Raw genomic sequence first — 23,119 nt, 5'->3', positions numbered from 1 at the left:
TAAGCCCAAAGTAGCCCTCGGGACTTGCTGCAGGCCACACCCCTCACTGGCCCAGCTCCATGCCCTCCTCCCTTTCCTTGGCTAGAATGCAACCTCTTGCTTGCCTGGATGGTGGGTGAGAAGAAGCGCTCAGGGCGTGTGCAGAAACTGCTGGCTTTTGTTTGATTGAAAACATAGCCACAAGGCCAGGGGCTGGGTGGGCAAGCAACACAAGAATGGGCCCTTTCTGCAGTGGCCCCCCATTTATGGAATGCTCTCCCCAGGGAGGTTTGGCTGGAGGATTCATTATACACCTTTAGGCACCAGACAAAAACAATCCTCTTCAATAAGGCCTTTGGCTGATTGACATTCGATGCCCTTTTAAATGTGTTGTGGGAGGGAGGATTTCTGGTTTGTTTTTGTTCTTATTTTTATTTATTTATCCCTTACTGCGAGAGCTACAGGGAACCAGGCAGAGGGCCTTCTTGGCAGTGGACCCCTCCCTGCGGAACACCCTCCCTTCAGATCTCAAACAGATAAACAACAACAAAATTTTAGAACACATTTGAAGGCAGCCTTGTATCAGGAAGTTTTTAATGTTTGATGTTTTATTATGTTTTTATACAGTGGTACCTTGGTTCCCAAACTTAATCCGTTCCAGAATTCTGTTCCAAAACCAAAGCGTTCCAAAACCAAGGCATGCTTTCCCATAGAAAGTAATGCAAAATGGATTAATCCATTCCAGACTTTTAAAAACAACCCCTAAAACAACAATTTAACATGAATTTTACTATCTAACAAAACCATTGATCCATAAAATGAAAGCAATAAAGTACTGTACTATAAAATAAACAAGACAGGGGCTTTTATCCATTTCTGCAGTCACACAACCAATCAATCAGTAGCTGAACTGGGTTTCCGCACAGTCACAAAAACAAGTCACAAAAACGAAGTCACAAGCCACAGTCACAAGTCAGTCCCATAAAACGAAGAACAAGTCACAGTCATAAAAACAAACAAAAACGCAAAAAAAAACGCAAAAAAAATAGCAAAAACAAAGGCTCCAAATACCACCTCTGTGTTGCATGGGTGCTCAGGACTCAACAGCCAACAGACTCAACAAGAAGCCTCTGGTTAGCAGCAGGAGACTCAATTTACAAATGGAACACCCTCAACACGAAGCCGTACATGTTCAGCTTCCAAGGCGAAGTTCATAAACCAGAACATCTACTTCCGGGTTTGCAATGTTCTACATCCAAGTTGTTCATAAACTAAGCTGTTCTAAAATCAAGGTACCACTGTATTTTGCTTGAAGCCGCCCAGAATGGCTCGGAAAACCCAGCCAGCTGGGCAGGGTATGATGATGAGGAGGAGGATTTCTGTCTTTTGTGTTTTTTATATTGTAATTTTATGTTGTGAACCACCCTGAGATCTATTGATATTGGGCAGTATACAAATTTTAATAATGATAATGATAATAATACAAGGTTAGGATTCGCATCTATTGATGATACACCAAATATTTGCCTCTGGCCACTGGCCACCACTGGCGTGGCTTGTTCAGAAGTTTCTCCAATGAGGAAATAAGGTCCTCAAGCTGAAAAATGCTTCCCACCCCCAAGCTGAATGACCCAAGAACGTGGCTCTGGAATGGCACTCCGCCCAAGGCCCTGGAAAGTAAACAGCACTGAGCTAGATGGGCCATGTGACGCAGGACCCTGGTCCCTTGCCCCACCACTTCTCTAAGCTGGGCTACCACTTGGGCTGAGCGATGCCTGGTGGTCAACATTGTGATACATCACCAGCTAAGCATTGTGATATACCAATACAGCACAATGTCTGAAATAAGGATGGAACTAGGTAGAAGTGAACAAGGTAATGTCCTGGCAACTGCTACTACATAGGGGTGTAAAACCGATACATTTTTACTTACTTTTAACATGTTTTTACAACTGTTTTGTTATAGTACAGAGCAACAGGGGCGGCAGGAATAATGAGAGGAGTGATGACCAACTTCACCCTTTATCCCACATCACAATTTTTTTACTTTTTTGCGATATATCTCCAAGTTGAATACAGTGGTACCTCTGGTTGCGAACAGAATCCGTTCCGGAGGCCCATTCGCAACATGAGCAGAACGCAACCTGCACCTGCGTGTCTGGCAATTCGCTGCTTCTGCGCATGCACGTGATGTCAGTTTGAGCATCTGCGCATGCGCAAGTGATAAAACCCAGAAGTAACCCTTTCCGGTACTTCCGGGTCATTGCGGGACGCAACCTTAAAACACTCAACCTGAAGCAAACGCAACACAAGGTATTATGAAACTGTTATCACAATGTGGACTTCAAACCAATTTTGGACAATGTATTGCTACATCGCCCAGCCCTAGTTATCATGTGTCTCCCTCCAGCTTTATCAAAGGCAGAAGGGTGCTCAGAAGGGCTGCTTGGGAGATGTGATCTACCTGATTGACTCTGACTTTCACTGATCAGAATGAGCCAGAAGACATGGCCTCCAGCCGCAGGGGAGCCTTTAAAGGCCGAGCTGCCATTGCATTTTGTTCCTAATCTCGCTGCTGGGAATCCAGTCCAGGTCTTCCATGCCAACAGGAAGCTTCACCATCCTCAGCTAAATGGACTAGCAATACCATGTTGCAGTAAATAGGCTACAGTTTATTGTGTATTATTCTGCTTGACCCGTTGCCTGCTTTTCTGTTATCTGTTATTTCTAATAAGAGATATTTCTAATAAAATTTCACAATTGGATGAGTGATTGCCACCCTCAGGATTTGGGAATCCAAAATGCACCTAGACTGCATTGGGTTCCACACTATTGGAAGTCTAAGACTAGAGTGGAATTTACCCTATTCTCAGAGAGAAGCAGAGGGCTGGAGAATGGGCCTTGTGCTCTGCGTAAATTGCACTGGTCCAGCATCCCAGGATTTAACAATTAATTGGCAGTTCCCAGTTTCCCTCCTTTGCTTTTGGGGTTGGTGGTGACAGCAACCACTGGGTCGGAAGGTCCAGCTGGCAGCACTGCAGGGCCATTCTGCAGCAGCTAGTGATTTCACAATCAGTTGTGAAAAGCTCTCCTGAGCATTCCACCTTCACCACAGGCCAAATGGCCTAACCACACACCCCAGCACCTCCAGGTAGAGTTTGGAATATCCACTGCTTGAAATTGCTGCTGCAGTTCAATGCAGACAATACACTGTGTATTGATGCATCAATTGGCTGACACATTATAAGGCAGGCAAGGCTTCAAAAAATCAATACAAAATTGAGCTGGCACAACCGGCTCCTTCCTGCCTCTTTCAGACTTGGCCGTCTTCCATATTTAGGCAAAAATTCAAAAAAGGAGGGAAGGGAGTAATTACAGAAAATTGGGCAAACTAAGCTGGCGTGTGGGGAGGGGGAAAGGCTTCCTCAGTTTGTGGGAGGGGGTCTCCATTGCTCCCTTCAAGTAGGAAGGCCCAGATCCAGGACACTAGGCTCTCTCTTTTCAAATAAATTCTTCCTGCCGTGGCCTCACCTGGGATTCATCCACTTCACAAACCTTTGGTTTCATTATCTAGGAACTGAGAAATGGGCAGGATTTTTCACTGCAGCTAAATTCCACGGCTCAGCACACTTTGCATCCCATGCATATGTATTTAAAATCATCACAGTATTTCTGCAACACTTAAAAAGCTGAGGTCTGCTGCTCATGTAGTCCAAGGCACTCTGACTCCCAGAGGAATGTGAAAATGAGATTTTAAGCAAGACTACAAGAGTATATGCCAAATAATTAATATAACTTCAGACCTCCCAGAAAAGTGGAGTTTGGCACAATCACAGATGCAGTCCAAGACAAATTTAGTAAGAAAAAAAAACTTGCAAGAGACAATTGCCATGTCTCTTTCTAAGAAGATCTAAACAAGTTACGGTATTTCCAGATCACTCAGAGAGCTGAGGGTTGGGAGGGAGTCCAGTTTTCAGATGTTTCAACATTTAACTACATTTTCCTCCTAACTTCTTGGACAGAGAAAATCCGCTTGTCCTTTATTCACATACATGAATTAAATGGGGAAAGGGAGGGGATGGGCTCCAGAAGTAGCCAGAGACATGCCTCGTCGCTAGTCGAATAAGAGCTTCATTTCCATGTGTTTGCATACATATATAAGGCACACATTCATACACAAACCTTGCCCCAAGAATAGTCCAATTCAGCAAGCTAAATGTATCCGCCTTTTCATTTTGCTCCTGCCTGTGACAGGGAGGGGCCAGGAGTACAGTGGTACCTCGGGTTACAGATGCTTCAGGTTGCAGACTCCGCTAACCCAGAAATAGTACTTCGGGTTAAGAACTTTACCTCAGGATGAGGTGGCGCAGTGGCAGCGGGAGGCCCCATTAGCTAAAGTGGTACCTCAGGTTAAGAACAGTTTCAGGTTAAGAACGGACCTCCGGAACAAACTAAGTATGTGACCAGAGGTACTATTGTACAGTCATACCTCAGGTTGAGCATGTTCGAGTTGCGCTCCGCGGCAACCTGGAAGTAACAAAACACATTACTTCCGGGTTTCGCCGCTCGCGCAGACGCTCAAAATGACGTCACGCGCACGCGTGGAAGCGGCAAAATGCAACCTGCGCACGCACAGATGCACCGTCACTTGTTACGTTTGCTTCAGGATGCGAACGGGACTCTGGAAAGAATCCCGTTTGCATCCCGAGGTACCACTGTACTCAACACTCCAGCTACCTTACTGATAACAGACTTGCAGCTAATCCAAACCAAGAGAGCTGAACCAAATACAGCAGTTGTTCCTTAGAATAATTTCTGGAGGCTGACACAAGTTCAAAACTAGGGCAAACATCCACCCACACGATCTTGCACCCTCAGATAGCTGCACCCCAAAGAAAGGAGGGCTTCTCAAGAAAAACACCCTTCCTGTGCCCCTTCCAATAAATAACAAACACAGAGGTCTAGATTTCATAGCACTGCATCAGCAAGAAGAAGCTGGTGATACCAAATTATTTTTATACCCCTTGAAGCTTGGGATTTCTCCCAAGCTCTTTGGAGACCGCAAAAGAAGCAAGCAGCCAGAAGCAGCCGGCCAGATAAGACTATGGAACGCTGCCTTCTCCAAAGGTTCCTGCTTTTGAGGTTTTTAATTCCTCTCCCCAGGCAGATTTTCTGATTTCAGCAGCTAGATAAAGGAGGAATAAAAACTGGTTCCTTGACAATTTGAGATGTACCACATTGGCAGGACCAGCAATCTGTCAGAAGGCATAATATCCAACAACAGCATTCCATCTATTAAAATCCAGGCCAGAGATCTTGATTCAAAGATTTTTCTGAGTCCTCCTTTAAAGGGAGAATACAAAAGGACAGACAGCGTTTGGCCCACCAAGGCTCTCTCCCTCAACAAGTTTATTTTCTCAACAGCTGGCAAGACAGGTCATTGTTTCCACAGGTAGTTACCATCTTTGGGACAGGTCATCTTCTGTGCCAATACCAATAAATTTCAGCTTCAAAAGTAGGCCTAACATTTTTTGCATATACCATAGAAATATAATGCCTCTTCAACCCAGCAGTAAAGTCTGACCCAGCACAGTTGCAGCCATCCTTCAATGTGAGTAATCAGCACAATAGTTTCGTTCATTCTTATCCGAGAAAAGTGGCACCCCAAAGAAGCAGTAAAGCATCTTTTTTTTATTAAATGAAAAATAAAAATAAAAGTTTGCTTTTCACATTGCCCAATCACCCTTCAGCTGGAGAATAAACATTTCTTGCTGAACAAGAAAGAGGATCCACCACTCAATCTGAGAAGCCACAAACACACAAAGATTCTGTGCTAAGAATTCAGCTCCCCAAAACATTTGCAAGTCATTTTGAAAGAGGAAATGGCATGCTTCAGCCACCCAGGAGAGAAATTCAGATTTCCCTATCCAGTCTTGTAAGTAAACAACAACAAAAAGTGATCATGCAGTTTTTGGCACATGCTGAAAACTTACCGTACCTGTTTACCGAGGCCTTTGCTATCAAGTACACCAGCCACTTGTCAGAACTATTCTAGTTAAACGGAGCCTTGAAACGCTGCTGGATTTATTATTTTATCTTTGTATTTTCAATGGATTCTACTGTAAGCCAGCTTGAAATACTCTTCATAATAGGCAAGATATTTATTTAATTTACTAGCTGGCTAGAGACTGCCCAAGAAGGAAGAACATCCCTCTTGCATTTCTCTGCTGGATGTGGAGAAAGGGGGCTTCTCGCCTTCTTGCTTGCCATGCTAGATGTAAAGAGGGGCTTAACACCTCATCTTTCCTCTGCTAGTCCACTTACCCACCTGTATAAAGCCCTGTGCTGTCTCAAAGGGAGCATATAAATACAAGGCTGACTCAATGGGAAACTAAGCACAAATACGGGCATTCAGACCAATTAGACTTTAATCTTAAAATCTTGAGGATTAATAAGTAGCCCAAGTGCTACTATTAGGCTCTCTTCCAACTTTTTTTGTTGGGGGGGAGTCACTACATGGCCACAACAGTGTCATGGGCAACAGAAGATAGTGGCCAGTGAAAAATATGGTGGCAGTCAAAGATCCCAGAGAATTTGACATTCTCTTCTTAATGTGTATTCTAAGCCTCATGTTGAGAAGCAGAAAATACATGGGAGACAATATTTGGATATAACCTTCATATATGACAATAAAACGAGCAGGTTTTCTGGGAGAGGGGTGTGTGATCATCATTGTTGCCATTTATTTATACAGTTCCACATACGTGCATAGCAGGGCTAACCAATGTGGTACCTTCCAGATTTTGTGGACCACAACTCCTATCAGCATGTCCAATAGTCGTGGATTATTAGAAACGTAGTCCACCAACTTCTGGAGGGAACAAACTGGCTACCTCTGCTTGAGTGCAACAAAGATTATAGGTCCCTGTCCTGAAGACCTTACAATTCTGTTCAACTACTAAGATTCCATTTGGTTTCAGCAGGGAATGAGAACCGCAACGTCCTAATGGGTTGTAGCACTACATAACTCAATACATAGCAATATATATAACTATATATGCACACTATATATGGCACCCTTTCCAAACCTGGTGGACTCCAGATGATTTTGGACTGCAACCCCCACAGGTATGCTACCCAGGGAAGGTGGGAGTTATAGCCCAACAACACCTGGCAGGAAAAGCTTGAAGTTCTTTCTTGTTTAGTTTTAAGATGCTAAATTAGGTTAGGTTGTTTACAGCACTTCTGTATGGCTTGATTTTTTGTGTTCATTAATATTATAGTTGTCCCTTAATTGTTCTTAATGGGTTTCTTTTAGTTATGATAATTATTGTTCATTTGTTATGTTGTGAGCCACTTTGAGGACCACTGTGGAAAAACTGCATACAAATAAACCAATGATGATGAACTGCAGGCTCCGCTCCAGAGACGGACCTAAAAAAAATTGACAACTCTTTGGACTCTCTGGTTGGTGTTTCAAACTAAAAGTATTTCCCAGGGCAGGCCACTTCAAAACAGTGATACAAGAATTTCATTGACACACACTGCTGAAGACTATCTGGGGCATAAATCAGGAGAAAGCAACATTACATTACATTTATTTGTTTTTTATAACCTTCACTCAAGGCTATAAAACAGGATACAAGTATTATAAATAAATAGTCATTCTCTGGATGCCAATTGCTTCTCAGAAACTCTGGGTCACAGTTGAAGCTTTCAATAATCTAAGGCAGGGCTTCCCAAACTTCAGTCCCCAGACTTTTTGGACTACAGTTCCCATCATCCCTGACTGTTGATCCTGCTAGCTAGTGATGGTGGGAGTTGTGGTCCAAAAACAGCTGGAAACCCAAATTTGGGAAACTGTGGTCTAAGGAATTAGTGATCATCAGACTATGCTGAAAACTGTCAAAGCCTTCTTTTGTATGAACTTCAAAAAGCAATCAGTTTCAATGCATACCAACAGACATAGAGCTCCTGAGACACATCAGTGTATACACATTTGCTTTCATACTTCATCTACCAACAAGACCAAATATCCAACCTCCCTTTTATTCTTCTTTAGTTGCACAGTCTGTTTCTAGTTTTTTTGCAATTTCTTGAACCATTGTGAAATGTCAAATATTCTAGAATTTCCCTGTTCTTTTGTTAACCTTTGAAAACCACATTAAACACACCCTTTTTAAAAGATTTTGCAATGGGGGTGAGCAAGCAAGCAGGCAGGCATATAACAAGGCCAAAGTTGAGCACTTTTATGTCCCCTTGATCTCACTGGGGACAGACTGGTCATTGTGCTTAACTCCTCCACTGAAAAAAAATGCAAGTCTAAAATGCTTGGGTTTGGCTGGATTGTGGTCCATGAGTTCTGCCTCTCCCTGACATTACAACCAATTTCTTTCCAGTATTATGCTGTAGCACTCTTAGTTATGTGCACTGTATTGTGGGACCAAGAAGCTGGTGCTCAAGCTACACAAACACTCCCAGTCCTTTATCAAAGGAGTTACAGCCTGCAATCAGGTAATTCTAAGCATAACATGCTCATCCAACTAAGCCAGCATAACAAATGCCTCAGGGGGTGGGGCAGTGGCAGGCAGATGGCTGTGGTGTCAACTGATTTTCATTCTCCCTCCCCGCCATGCCTTTGCAGTGTGCGTCTTGTGTATGTGCACTGTTCTAATTCCAGTTCAGTTCCTCTCTTAAAACTTCTTCTAAAACAAACACCAAATGCCAAATCAGATATATACAGGAATAAAAGACAACAAGTTTACTGTTTTTTACCACTCCCTCTTGTAAAAGTCAGAAAAACCTCGTTCTTTCCCCAACCACACAATATTGTTGCCAAACCAGTACTAATCCTGTGCTGGCTAAGTTTATCCCCTCACACACACTTGCATGGATAAAGCCTTTGTATTCCTAACACTTGTATTCCTAACACAGCCCAGGCACTTCTGGGGTGCACATACCCTTGCAGCTTCACTTCTCCCTCCTACAGCAATCAGATTGTCAACAGCCCAGCAACACACACACACCTCTCCACCCCATCCTAGCTTTGTAAGCGAACACCCTACATTAACTATAGAAGCAAGCATGAGTGCTTCATCCCACAGACCTGGCTACCATCATGGTGTTGTTTCATTTGAAGCAGATCAGCTCTAAAACACCTTCAGATAAATTTTATGGACTCCCATGTAGCTGAAAGGAGAAGGGCCAAGAAACAGAGAGAGTGGGGCATGAAACCAGACTACACGGGCCAGTCTTTGTCAACCTGCTGCCCTCCAGATGTTTTGGGCTGTAACTCACTTCAGTCCCAGCCTGCATGGCCACAATGACTGGGACTGATGGGAATTGCAATCCAAAACATGTGGAGGCTACCAGGTTGGCAAACAATACCATAGATGTTGACATCAAACCACCACGAAGGAAAACCGTCTCAAGAACCTCCCTATTCACCTGTCTTCACCTACAAGAGAAAAACACGGCAACCTACACTTTGAAACTCCCTGCATACTGAGATAAAGCAGACATCTTCACTGTACTCTTTCTGGAATCTACTAAAAACATTCCTGTTTAGAAAAGCCCACCCAGATGCCTAGAATGTTGAGGTGATTTTAATTTGCTTTAGTATTCTAACTTTTGTATGTTTTGAAGTGGGGTTGTAAATTTTTCTTGATTTTACAGTGGTCTTGGTTTTCGAACTTAATCCATTCCAGGAGTCCATTTGACTCCTGAAACCATTCAAAAACCAAGGCACGGCTTCCGATTGGCTGCAGGAGCTTCCTGCACTCAAGCGGAAGCTGCATCAGACATTCGGCTTCCGAAAAACGTCTGCCAACCAGAACACTTACTTCCGGGTTTGCAGCATTCGGGAGCCAATTTGTTCGGCAACTAAGCCATTCGAGAAGCAAGGTACGAGTGTACTATTTTATCTTTTGTAAACCACTTTGAAGCTTTTAAAGCAGTGTGTAAATTTTATTACATAAATAAATACAAAATCCAAGATAAATATTTTTTCAGTCAGCCTTTCCTAAGGATCTGGCAAAGTTCTGCAATCCTCCTCCATTTGGGACAACACTAGGTCAGCAGCCCAAATCTTCTAACTTCCATGGTTCCCCTCAATCAAGGTACAGAATGAGGGGCTGAGCTGAGAAGATCAATGAGTTAAGAGCTCAAGCTATCAACTCACCATTACATGAGTAGTCAGTACCAGCCAACATCTCAGGGCTTTTATGCATATGACACATACAGAGATGTTACTGTACAGTCATACCTCATGTTGCGTCCGCTTCAGGTTACGTCTTTTCAAGTTGCATCCCACTGCAATCCGGTTATACCAGAATGGTCACTTCCGGGTTTTGCTGCTTGTGCATGTGCAGAAGCGCTAAATCGCGCTTTGCACATGTGCAGAAGCACTAAATTGCCCTTTGCACAGACGTTGCACTTCTGGATACGAACGCTTCGAGTTGCGGATGTGCCTCCAGGACAGATTACATCCGCAACTCAAGGTTCCACTGTACTGAAAGAGGCCCGCAATTAAAACCTCAGCTGCAGCATCACTGGCTACCTTTATGAACGCTACTTTTCTCTCAGTCTTTCCCACAATACACATACTTACACTGCAGAGCTACTCAAACCAGCATAACTTACAGGGCTGATCTGTGGACTATTAACCCAAAACATGTGAAGGCTCATACCATGGACACCAAAATATTGCCTGAGACAAAGAAAGGCAGCTACAGAAATTTTACTGCACTTGTCTCAGGTACTTTTTAGTGGAAACACAACACAAACAGCCACTATATTGTTATCACTGCTAATAATACTGTGTCATGATTATTATTTTCAATATCATCAATAACAACAAAAACAACAACCCAGTTTATTCAGTAAATTTAACTTTCACCTTTCCTCCAAGGAGCTCAATAATAATAATAATAATAATAATAATAATAATAATAATAATAATAATTTATTATTTATACCCCGCCCATCTGGCTGGGCCTCCCCAGCCACTCTGGGCGGCTTCCATAGAAACCAAAAATACAGTAAAATATCACACGTTAAAAACTTCCCTGAACCTTAAGATGTCTTCTGAATGTCAGGTAGTTGTTTATCGCTTTGACATCTGCTGGAAGGGCGTTCCACAGGGCGGGCGCCACTACCAAGAAGGCCCTCTGCCTGGTTCCCTGTAGCTTTGCTTCTCGCAATGAGGGAACCGCCAGAAGGCCCTCGGCGCTGGACCTCAGCGTCCGGGCAGAACGATGGGGGTGGAGACGCTCCTCAAGGCAGCAAACAGGGGCCTACTCCCCTCCCCCTGCTTTTATGCTCACAACAATCCTGTGAAGTAGGTCAGGATGAGAAAGAGAACAACTGGCCCAAGGTTGCCCACTGTGTTTTATGACTGAAAGGGGATTTGAACTTGGGCCTCACCACTTCTCGTGCAATACTCTCCATCATGCTGGAGTCTTTGGGAATGGTGAGACAGCACAGAGGATATGCAACACCAAAGCAACACCAGGTGTTGGCAAGAGCAACAGCAGCACCCCAACACAATTGCAAATAATTTATTTTTATTTAACATCATTTGTATACCAAATTATGAGGCCCTTCTTTGTGTGCCCGCTCCAAGAGAGCATTATCATGACAACAGCAGTAGCTTTTATGTCAGGAATGCAGAACCTGGTGTCCTCCACAAATTGCTGTACACCAACTCCCATCAGCCCCACCCAGCAATGTGGTTAAGAATGATAGGAGTTACCAGCACAGGATTTAGGTGCGGGTGGTTCCGCTGCATAGGAAGGTGAGCCGAGGGGGTGCAAAATAATAATATGAATGTCTACATTTATACGGGTATCTACTGAGAAGATCCATAAAAAAGCAACTATACAAAGATGAATTATTGTTAAAATAAGTAATATAAGAAAAATTTTGTTACACTCCAGCAGCAGGAATCCTCATTGGGGTTGTGGAGAAAATGTGACCAAGGGCTGACATGACAAACGTTTGTAAGTGTTATGCATGGGCCAAATGAACCAACCCAAACCCTGCAATCGCCACCCGAGGCCCTTCTTCTTGTCCCTCTGCTGTGAGAGGTCCGGAGGGTGGTGGCAACACCAGAACGGTCCTTTTCTGTGGTGGCTCCCCGTTTATGGGATGCTCTCCCATAAACTCCCTGGCAGCATCATTATACACCTTTAGGTGCGGGGGGGGGGCGGATGGCAACCCTTCTTCAACCAGGCCTTGAGCTTACTGACATCCTATATATATCCTTGGAAAGGGGTTTGTGGGAATTGGGGCGGGGGGGGTAGGTTTACTGGTCTGTTTTGTTCTTGTCATTACGCATTTTGTGCTTTAACCTTTCATTTTCATGCTGTCAACCGCCCTGGGATTAACGGATGTAGGACGATACATACATGTCATAGCTACCCATAATAATAAATAATGGAGAGCCGGCCCCCAGCCCCACCCACCCCGCGATCCCCGAGACCAGGGAGGGCTAAGCGCCCGGCCAACCGCTGTTTCCACACAGAGGAGCGCCGACCCTCCCGGGGCTGAGGCGCCCGAGGGCGAGGGCGGCGGCTGCTTCTCCCTCCCTCCCTCCCTGCCGCCGCCCCCCCGGCCGGCCCAGCCCCGGATCCTCTCAGGGGCGGCCAGCGCCCTCCCGCCCCACAGCCCCGCTCAGGTACGGGCGGGGCGGCGCCCGGCTTACCCTCTCGAAGGCCTCCGTCTGCCTCCCCGGGCAGCGGGAAGAGGAGGAGCAGGAGCAGCAGCAGCAGCGCAGCCGCCGCCGCCGCCGCCGGGCCTCAGTCAGGCCGCCTCGCAACCTCGATCCCGCCCCCCGCCTCCGCCTCCTTCCCCGCCTCCCGCCCTCACGTGACCGGGGCTCGGCCGGAAGACGGGCGCCCGGCCACTTCCGGCTCCCAGGGCTTCCGGTCCCGCCCCCCGTCCCGTCCTCTTCCTTAGCAACCCGTCTATCCCTCTCCTCTCGGAAAAGAAAGAAGCGGCGCCGGAAGTGGGGCTGCGGGGGGGGGGGTTGCGGGGATTCAAGCTTCCGGTGGCGGAGGAGGAGGAGGTGGCGGAGGAGGTGGCGGAGGAGCTCCGCTGGCCGCGCGGTCCTTCCCGCGCCCCTCGGGCCAGCCCCGTGGCTGCGCCGCCTGGGGGAGGCGGAGAGGAGGTGGGGTGAGGCTGGGGGTCTGTGGGGGGGCCGGCGATCCTCCCCGCTTGCTCCTGTCCCAGCCGTTGGCTGGTGGAACTCGCGGCCACTAGACCCGGCGGAGGTTGTCCCACCTCAGGAGTGCTCCGATTGCGGGTGGGGGTGGGGGGCGTTACGAGGCGGAGCCCAGCCGACCATCGCCCTCCGCATTCATGACAGCGGTCTGCCGCTGCCGCCGTTTTTCTGCTCCGTAAATGCAGCTGGAGGTTGAGAGGCGTGGTTTGACTAAAAGGAGGGAGTGGGGACGTGGGGGTCGCGGAGTGGGACTTGAGGGTGGTGGTTGTTTTGACAGCGCGCTTAATGTGGACGTGAGAGCTGCTCTTGTGCCGCTGCAGCAGCGCTGCTTCTGGGCTTCCTAGAATAAGCATCTGGTTGCATCTGGTTGGGGGCTGTGAGGACGGAGGCTGCGCTAGATAACCTCCCCACACACACTGGACCTGATTCACCTGCAGGGCTATTCTTCACCCTAACTTGGGTGGCTTTAAAAGGGGACTGGACGGATTCACAGAGGAGATAATGCTGTCAACCACAATGGCTGTGTTCTGCGTCATGGTCTGAGACAGCAAACACTCCTGAATGCCAGGTGCTGGAACCATAGGAGGGAAGACTGCAGCCCTTGTGCTCAGATCCTGCTTGCGTGTTTCCCTTTTTCGGCATTTGGGGTTGCCTACTGTGAGGAGAGGTCACTGGACTGAGTTGGCCACTAGCCTGATCCTGCAGGCTCTTCCTATGCTCGTGTTTTGCCCCAGGGCAGTGATGGCCACTAATTTGGATAGCTTTTAAAGAGAATTAGCTGAATTCATGGAGGAGATAAGCTACTGTCAATGGCTGCTGAGCAGGATAGCTCTGTTCCACCTCCGTGATTGGAGGCGATAATGCTTCTGAATACTAGCTGCTGGAAACCACGGGAGGGGAGAGTGTTCTTGTGCTCATGTTCTGCTCCCTGGTTTCCCACTGGTATCTGGTTGGCCACTGTGAGAACAAGTTGCTGGACTAGATGGACCACTGACCTTATCCAGCAGGCTCTTTTGTGTTTGTGAGTGAGGTACTGTAGTGATCCTCTCTTCTCAGTGTTGAATTTGAAAGAGCCAAAGTACAGTCACGTCAGGGGCTGGTGACCTTCAAGAAGGCGTCTGTGTATCTTTCTGGGGAGGAGTGGGCTCAGCTGGTACCTTCTGTGTGCAAAGCAGGTACTCTATCTCTGAGCTGTGGCCTCAGCACCATCCCACACTAGCTGTGTCATCTAGGATCATTTAGTCCAGCCCCCTGCAGTGCAATAATCACAGCTAAGGAATACCTGACAAGTGGCTGTCCAGCCTCCCTTTGAAAACATCCAGTGAAGAGGTTGATGCTTTTGTCTTTCTCGGTGCTTAATGTCATTGGTAGGTTTAGGATGAGATGGTGCATCTGTGCTGCTTTGATTGCTCAGAAACACCTCCCCACCCCCCACAGTTATTAAGTTTATTTTCCATTTTGTTTGTTTGTAAGGCTGGAGCCCTGTGCACGCTTATCTGAGGGTAAGCTCCACTGAACTTAGTAAGACTTAATTCCTGAGTAAATGCATTCGGGGTTGCACTGCAAATAACCTAATTTCTGAGGTACTTTCCAACAGCTAATGTGATTTCCATGGTCCAGTCACTTCTTTCAGCAATATTGGGTTTGGGACAAGCAGGGAAACTGAGAAAACAGTAATTATTGTGATGATGTGATTATTACGAGAGCTACAGGGGAAGAAACTAGTACAGTCTTGAAACTATTTCTTTCTGTGGCATTCACAGTATTCATCCACTTGCCCCTTTCAGGTTTATCAACATGACCATGAGAACTGATAGCCTCCACTTCCAGTTTGACAACTATGGGGACTCCATGCTGCAAAAAATGGACAAGCTGAGGGAAGAGAAGAAGTTTTGTGATGTCACAGTCCACATAGACAACCTTGAGGTTCACGGCCACAAAATAGTCTTTGCTGCTGGTTCCCCTTTCCTAAGGGATCAGTTCCTGCTGAATGACTCCAAGGAAGTGAAAATCTCCATCCTCCAGAGTTCGGAGGTTGGGAGGCAGCTGCTTCTGTCCTGCTACACTGGTGTCCTGGAGTTTCCCGAGATGGAGTTGGTGAACTACCTGACGGCGGCTAGTTTTCTTCAGATGAGCCACATTGTGGAGCGCTGCACACAGGCCCTGTGGAAATTCATCCGGCCAAAACATCAGCTTGAAAACAAGGAGGAGGGGAAGCAGCCTCAGCAGACTGACTCTTCAAAAGAGCCAAACGAGTGTCCGAGGCTGGGGAGTAAGGAGGAGGAGGAGGAAGATGACTCCTTGCTTCCAGACTCTCCATGCATCCAACCCTCTGAAGACAGCCTGGACATGGACGACAGCGACATCCAAATTGTGAAGGTGGAGTCCATTGGGGAGGTTGCAGAGGTCAGAAGCAAGAAGGACCAGAACCAGTTTATTTCCTCAGAGCAGCAGAACAGCCTCCACTCATCAGAGCCTCAGCACTCCCTCATCAATTCCACGGTGGAGAACCGAGCTGGTGACCTGGAGCAAGGCCAACTCCACAACTACACCCTCTCGTACATGGGGGGAGACAGCCTCATCATGGCTTCCAAAGACATGTTTGGCACCAGCAACCGGGGGGTGGACAAAGGCCTTCAGTGGCACCACCAGTGCCCCAAGTGCACACGTGTTTTCCGGCATCTGGAGAACTACGCCAACCACTTGAAGATGCACAAGCTTTTCATGTGCCTGCTGTGCGGCAAGACCTTCACACAGAAGGGCAACTTGCACCGGCACATGCGGGTGCATGCAGGCATCAAGCCCTTCCAGTGCAAGATCTGTGGGAAGACCTTCTCGCAGAAGTGCTCCTTACAGGACCATCTCAACCTGCACAGTGGGGACAAGCCCCACAAATGCAACTACTGTGACATGGTTTTCGCCCACAAGCCCGTCCTTAGGAAGCACCTCAAGCAGCTCCATGGCAAGAACAGCTTTGACAACGCCAATGAGAGGAATGTCCAGGACATTGCCGTGGATTTTGACTCCTTCAGCTGCAGCTCAGGCACAGACTCAAAAGGCTGCCAGCAGGCCGAGGCCAGTCAGGTGCTGGACACCGGGAAACTGGCGCAGGCAGTGCTCAGTTTGCGGAGCGAAAGCGCCTGAGCGAATTGAAATGGGTGGTGGAGCACCTCTCTATGAGCATTGGGGCAGGAAGAGCCGTGAAGAGCTGCTTCGGGCTTTGGTCACGAAGAGTTGGACACGACTAAACGACTAAACAACAACAACAACAATCGGCCTAAGAGGCTCTGCTGGATGAGCTGTGGGGGCTGGACTGAAAATTGTAGCAAGTCTTCTGCCCTAGAGTGGTTTGATGTGTTTGGTGACTCCAAGTGTCTTTGTCCTTAGGGTGGAAAGAACAGAGGCATAAGCCTGCCTCCTTTGATATTTAGGTAAGGCAGCACGGGATGGCCCCCTTTTTCTGAAGGGTACTTGAATTGTACCTCCAGGAAGCAGTTACCGATTTGTGGGCTGAAGGAGTAAATACAGACACACCCTGTGATAGATATGTTTTTTAGTGGGGGGGAGGGGGGATCTTGAGTTCTTATGGGGAGAAAGCACTGGATAATTATAAGCTCTTAATATTTGTTAGTCCATCTGTGATTTTTTAAAACTGTATTGTTTAACATTGGATACTTGCCTTCTGTTCTTCTTACCCTCTAGCTGACCATTTTCACCCTTAAACCTGTTTGACTGTTGTGAGTGAAGTCGCTTTCCTGATTTAAAATGGGTGAAGGCTGCTGCTACAGAATATGGCAATCGCCTCTGTGCCTCTGCCCAGGCTGAGTTCCTGTCCCCGACAACCCAACCCACCCTTTGTGGAAAGTATGTGCTTAGACTAGAAAGGCTAAACTTGCATGCCCCAGTTGTCTTTGTTTTCTTCTGGGCCTTTCTCTCATGTTGTTCCTCTCATCTGAAGTGGCACCCGTTTTTCTGTCCAGCAGCCAGCCAGGCTCCCCCTCTTCTGCTTTGTATGGCTTCCAGACTTGCTCCTGGAGCCTCCCTCTGCCACACCTGACTATTCCTGTCCTCACCTGCAGTGTCTCTTTGTTTCCTTTACCTCCTCAGTCCTTGACCTCACCCTCGAGCCATTCCTTCCATGACATTGACTGCAAGCTCTTGGGCCTGGGCCAGTATCTCACCCTGCATTGTGGATGCTGCTTGGAATCCTGTAGGCACTTGTGAGATAATTCAGATGTCCTGTTACAGGTGGTGAGGTGGGTGGAGTTGGCATAACTGGCACCCTACCACACCTCCAAGACATCAGAGCTCTTAAAGGCGCAGGAACCCAAGGTGGTTAGCAGATTGTTACCCTGAGTCCTCCCAAGCTGACTTGGGATTACACCTTTGAGGAGGGAAGAACGCTTGAGCAGTCAAATAATGGTTAAATATTTATTATTGTGAGTTACAGCATCAGTGTCACCCTGCAGTCAGGCCTGTATAGCAGGATAGGAGTCTCTTGGATTTTTTAGGCCGACCCTGGGCTACCTGTCCCTCTGCAGCGTTCTCTTGGCAGACTACTGTGGCCTGAGAGCTGGAAGCAGGAAATGGAACAGGGATTCTCTTCAGGGAGTCTCTCACTGCTGTTGTGAGGCTGAACTGTAAGGGAGGGTGATATGGGCTGCCATGACTTGGAAGGAATAGCATTCAATTTTGCATAATGCTGAGGGGACTGGCATCCAGGGGCGTAGTGGAGGGGGCAGGGGGTGTTGCCACAGGCACACAGTTTGGGGGGGCACAAACCAGACCCCTCCCCACATAGATCCCCATTGCAGCCTGCTGGTGGCGGGAGCTTCATAGCAGGGAGCGTGAAGATGACCTTCCACATGCCCCACCCAGCACACAAGCACTCTCCCCAACCAGTGGGCCAGTGCTTCTGCACCTCCTGCCTCCACTTTGCGCTCAAGCGCTCTCCCAGCAGGGGCAGGAGGTGTGGAGGGGAAAGAGCACCCTCCGCACTTCACCTGGAGTGCATGCGCTGTTCCTCGTCTGGGGCCTCTGCTGGCATCTGCCCACAGGAGCCACATCCACTCATTCTTGGTGCCATGAGAAGTAAAAAGAAAAGCAGGAGAGTGCCACAAGCTGAGACCCCCTCCCGCCCCACCCCCACACACATTGTTTGTTCTCCCATCCTCTTTGGCCAAGTTCACACATACAGTGGTACCTCGGGTTAAGTACTTAATTCGTTCTGGAGGTCCGTTCTTAACCTGAAACTGTTCTTAACCTGAAGCACCACTTTAGCTAATGGGGCCTCCTGCTGCTGCCGCGCCGCCGGAGCACAATTTCTGTTCTTATCCTGAAGCAAAGTTCTTAACCTGAAGCACTATTTCTGGGTTAGTGGAGTCTGTAACCTGAAGCATCTGTAACCCAAGGTACCACTGTAATACTAAGTGGTAAGCTATGACTTAAATGTGAATGAGAGAGTGTCTAGGTATTCACAGCAAAAGCTCGCAAGCTTCACTTCTCACCAACCCTGCTGCTGCTTTGCCATGTTTGGCTTAGCATTCTGGTCTAGTATTGGCTGTTTGCTGTGTCTGATTTCAAGCAAGCCAGGAGCTGTAGCCAAAGTTTGTTCGTAGTTTATTGATCGCAGTTTTTCAAGCGTATCCACACCAGAGTTTAGCTCTGGCAGGATGCAGCAGAGCAGGAAGATGGTGGAACATTTGAGGCTGTTTATGCTGTGAGTACTCACCCATTCATATACTTAGCCATAGTTTTCTTCAGCTTTACATGCAAACCAAGGTCTTTGTCTCACTTCCTTATCTCTCTTGCTTCCGCTGTTGTGAGACAGGAGGGAATGGTAAGCATGAATTTGGGGAAGGGGTGACTCCTATTTCAGCTAGCAGTTGGATCCTTCTTAAAGTGTCCAGCACAAGGGCAGCGTGTCTGTAGCCCTCCAGACGTTCCTGGGCTACAGCTCCCCTCATCCATGATCTTTGTCAATGTTGACTGGGGCTTATGGGAGTTCCACTGCGGGGTGGGAGGCTCTTGATGAAATGTGGGTGGAGCCACAACCATCTTGAACCCCGCCCCTTTTCTCCATGTCAGCAAGTGCGAGTGGGTTGGCCCCCCTCTGAATTAGCATAGGGTAAAAGCTTTGCAAATACCCCTATCGGAGAGAACATAGGCTGCTTTTGATCTGTGAATGTGCTCTTGTACGCAGGACCAAAAGACCACTCAACGTTGTGTGTGCCAAGTCATCACAGTGGCTTCGAAATAAAACAACTGCACCACCTCCTAATGTGAAATGTGATCCGTGATCATTGTGAGCTGCTTTGCAAGGTTGGGAGGGGGGGGGTTTCCAAGCAGAATGTTATTCATTACAAGAGAGCGGGGGGGGGGGAGTGGCTAAATCAGCAGTGGGGAGCATCTGGCCCATGGGCCAAGTCAGCCCAGCAGGGCTCCTAAACTGGCCCGTGAGGCCGTTCTACCTCAACTCACAAACTACAGCCCCACAGCTGATGACATAGGCGACATGAGATATGGGACAGAAAAATACGTGGCTGCAAAGCAACTATCAGGAGCCTGGTTGCTCCTTTGCAAGTTAAGCCGCTAAACAAATGACCTTTGAGGTTGCCTGCTTGAATCTCATCTTCGCCACAAACACACCAAGTGACCCTTATTTGTTTAATCAGTACATTTACAGATTGCTTGTTATTCACCAGTATCCGCGCTTTCCTGGAAAATCAAAATACAGAAATTACACTAATCACAAGCTTAGGTGATTTACCTTAAGATTACTCCAACTGCAAACATACAGAATATGCACACTATCTGCGTCTATATAACTTAGAGATGAAGGGGGGAAACACTAGGCAGCCAGAGATGCAAGTTAACATAAAACACACTCTTACCGCAACCACTGACAATACCACTCCTGCCATTCACACAAATGCTACAACCATTTACTGCTATAAAATACGTATCTCCTCCAGCCAGCACTAATGCACAAAGCAGCCAGTCACCCTAAACAGTACTCTGAACCCCATGTACTGCATGCTCTAGATGGAATTTTGGCTAATCCCTCTCAATCCCAGCCTGCTAACATGGGAATGATAATACTGGACTACCATAAGGGGCTGTTCTAAAAATGAATGAGGCAATGTAGGCAAAGCTGTGTGGCCTGAGGCAGATGGGAGTTGTAGTCTAAAATGAGTGGAGAGGACCCGGTCGGCAAATGCCATACCAGTGCAATTCTTGGGGGGTGTATTCTATCCATTGTGCAAGCCTCACACTCTAATATAACTAACCACTAGTGCAGGGGGAGGGGAGGAGACCATCCATACATCCATTTTATCTTCTTTCTATCTGTCTATCTTACTTATTCACTGGAAGTTATACCTTACCTTTTGTTTAGACATCGATGTTCAAGGCAGCTTAGACAAAATCTAAAGATGCACAAACACAGTCATCTGTCCAAAATGTAAAATAATGCCGTCTTAGAAATAAATAAAAAGGTCATCAGGTTATAGGAGAGACATCTGAAAGACTCTGCAGAGTTTACAGCTCATCAAAGGCACTGGGATGTCAAGAAGAACTTGCTGGATCCGGCCAAAGGGGGCCCATTTAGTCCAGCATCCTGTCACCATAGTGGTCAAGCCTGCAAGCAGGACCTGAGCAGCACAGGAGCCCTCTCCCCTCTTACGGTTTCCAGAAACTGGTACTTGGAATTGTTGGAAAGTAAAAAAAAAAGTATACATTTTAACTTCAGGTCGTTTTCCATTCTGGCCTGCTGATTAGAAAGATGCTCTCTCCAAACAGAAGCAGTGTTGTCTTGGTATCATTAAGTGCAACCCCAAAGCATCCAGGCAAATGAGGTGGAAAAGGCAGAGCCATTGGTCTTTGGCAGCAGAGCAACCTCCTTGGATATGGTGAATAACAGGACTTAGTTGGTCAACCAAGGCCCTTATCATACGAAGAAACTTGCTTTGCATACTACTAGATTGCAAACCTCATGGATTCAGGATCACAGTCCTACAAGGGACTCCCCAGGTATCATCCAGATTGACCCCCAAACCTGTAACAGTATTTTGGGGGAAGATGATTGGGACTGCAACCAGTCCCAGCATCATGCAGTCCTGCTGGCTGAGGCTGATTGGAGCTTCCCTCCAAAACATTTGAAGGCCAACAGGCTAGATTAGGCAGACCTCCATCCCACCCAACCAAACCTGTTCGTGGCACTTTCTGATTGAGGCCATTGGGTTCTGTCTGGGGCTGACGGGACCTGGGAGCCCAGCAGTGTTTGAAGGGCCAGAGTTTGCCCATCCTCAGCCTGCAAATTAGAGACCACCATAATACAAGGCAACAGTCTCATTCACTTAGACTAGTTTTCTTTCACAGGGAATGGCCCTGCTTAGGGTGTGTGTGTCCCCCCCCCCCATTTAAATAAGCCTAGTTTTAGATAGCATTCAGCTTTTATTTGTTTTGTTTAGTCGTTGAGTTGTGTCTGACTCTTCGTGACCCCATGGACCAGAGCACGCCAGGCACTCCTGTCTTCCACTGCCTCCCGCAGTTTGGTCAAACTCATGCTGGTAGCTTTGACAACACTGTCCCACCATCTCGTCCTCTGCCGTCCCCTTCTCCTAGTGCCCCCCATCTTTCCCAACATCAAGGTCTTTTCCAGGGAGTCTTCTCTTCTCATGAGGTGGCCAAAGTACTGGAGCCTCAGTTTCAGGATCTGTCCTTCCGGTGAGCTTCCCAGCTTTTATATTGTGGTATTATTAGTTAAATTGTTGCAAGCCACTCTGAGTATGCTGCTTAGAGATATATATTTTTTTAATGTTACGTAGTTTATTAATGACATAGATAAGTAAAATAAAGCATGAATCCCACAGTTATACTAATTAACATAAAAAGACCCCTGCTGGGTCAGGCCAAAGAGAACCCACCAAGTCCAGCATCCTGTTCTTAACTGGCTACCCAGATGCTCGTGGGAAGTCTGGAAGGGTCTTCTCCCTGCCCATTGTTCCCACGAAACAACTGTATTTTGAAGCATTGCTGCCTCTGTCCATGGAGGCAGATAGATTAAATGATACAGAACCGAACACATACAATAAAATGATAGTGAATATACAGGCAGCTGTCTGGATACTGGTAAGCATATATTTGGGGTGAGGGGGTGCATTTAAGTTCCATTCACAGAAGGTAAAGGGACCCCTGACCATTAGGTCCAGTCGTGACCAACTCTGGGGTTGCGGCGCTCATCTCGCTTTACTGGCCGAGGGAGCCAGTGTACAGCTTCCGGGTCATGTGGCCAGCATGACTAAGCCGCTTCTGGCAAACCAGAGCAGCGCACGGAAACGCCATTTACCTTCCTGCCAGAGTGGTACCTATTTATCTACTTGCACTTTGACGTGAGCAGTGCACAGAAACACTGTTTACCTTCCCGCCGGAGCAGTACCTATTTATCTACTTGCACTTTGACATGCTTTCGAACTGCTAGGTTGGCAGGAGCTGGGACTGAGCAACGGGAGCTCACCCCGTTGTGGGGATTCAAACCGCCAACCTTCTGATCGGCAAGTCCTAGGCTCTGTGGTTTAACCTACAGCGCCACCCGCGTCCCATATATTCACAGGGGAATGGGATACAAATACATGAAAAGGGATAGAAATTCATAAGAAAATGTGGGAAGGAACTATATTATTGGAAAAAGACTCTGCGCTGCTTTCCAAAAATTACATATCCAGAGCTGCAGTCAGCACATGTCCTCTGGGATGGTGTGTGTGTGTGTGTGTGTGTGTGTGTGTGTGTGTGTGTGTGTGCCTTTTGTTACCTCTTCCCTCCCTGCTGGTTGAAAAAGTTGCAGGAGCAGCCAATCAGGAACAAGGTGCATGCATTTTGGGAGGCTGTGGGTCTGCTGATGTTTTTCCGGGTTAGAGC

General features: G+C 47.3%; 2 protein-coding genes across 8 annotated transcripts in view; one reads left to right on the top strand and one right to left on the bottom strand.

Annotated features, from left to right (window-relative positions):
* Positions 1-12,870, bottom strand: part of RABGAP1 (RAB GTPase activating protein 1) — a 93,377-nt gene extending 80,507 nt beyond the window's left edge. Inside the window, exon 1 of one of the 2 annotated variants that reach the window (XM_083597240.1) lies at positions 12,683-12,870. The gene's annotated coding sequence lies outside the window, so the exon portion shown is untranslated. The remainder of the gene's footprint in view (positions 1-12,682) is intronic. The other variant, XM_083597241.1, reaches the window with a different exon arrangement.
* ZBTB26 (zinc finger and BTB domain containing 26) lies at positions 12,502-16,434 on the top strand. Of its 6 annotated transcripts, none has more exons than XM_083597368.1 (2): positions 12,502-12,655; positions 14,989-16,434. In XM_083597368.1, the coding sequence occupies exon 2, from the start codon at positions 14,999-15,001 to the stop codon at positions 16,343-16,345; it is 1,347 nt and encodes a 448-aa protein (XP_083453494.1). In that variant the 5' UTR covers positions 12,502-12,655; positions 14,989-14,998; the 3' UTR covers positions 16,346-16,434. The 6 variants fall into 6 exon arrangements, with proteins under 6 accessions (XP_083453494.1, XP_083453489.1, XP_083453492.1 ...); XM_083597363.1 differs by lacking the exon at positions 12,502-12,655 and adding an exon at positions 13,009-13,147; XM_083597366.1 differs by lacking the exon at positions 12,502-12,655 and adding an exon at positions 13,029-13,152.
* The last annotated feature ends 6,685 nt before the right edge of the window (positions 16,435-23,119 follow it).

The sequence above is a fragment of the Podarcis filfolensis genome, assembly GCF_964270895.1.
Source record: "Podarcis filfolensis genome assembly, chromosome: Z".
Classification (NCBI taxonomy): domain Eukaryota; kingdom Metazoa; phylum Chordata; class Lepidosauria; order Squamata; family Lacertidae; genus Podarcis; species Podarcis filfolensis.
This window is presented reverse-complemented; position numbering and strand designations above follow the sequence as displayed.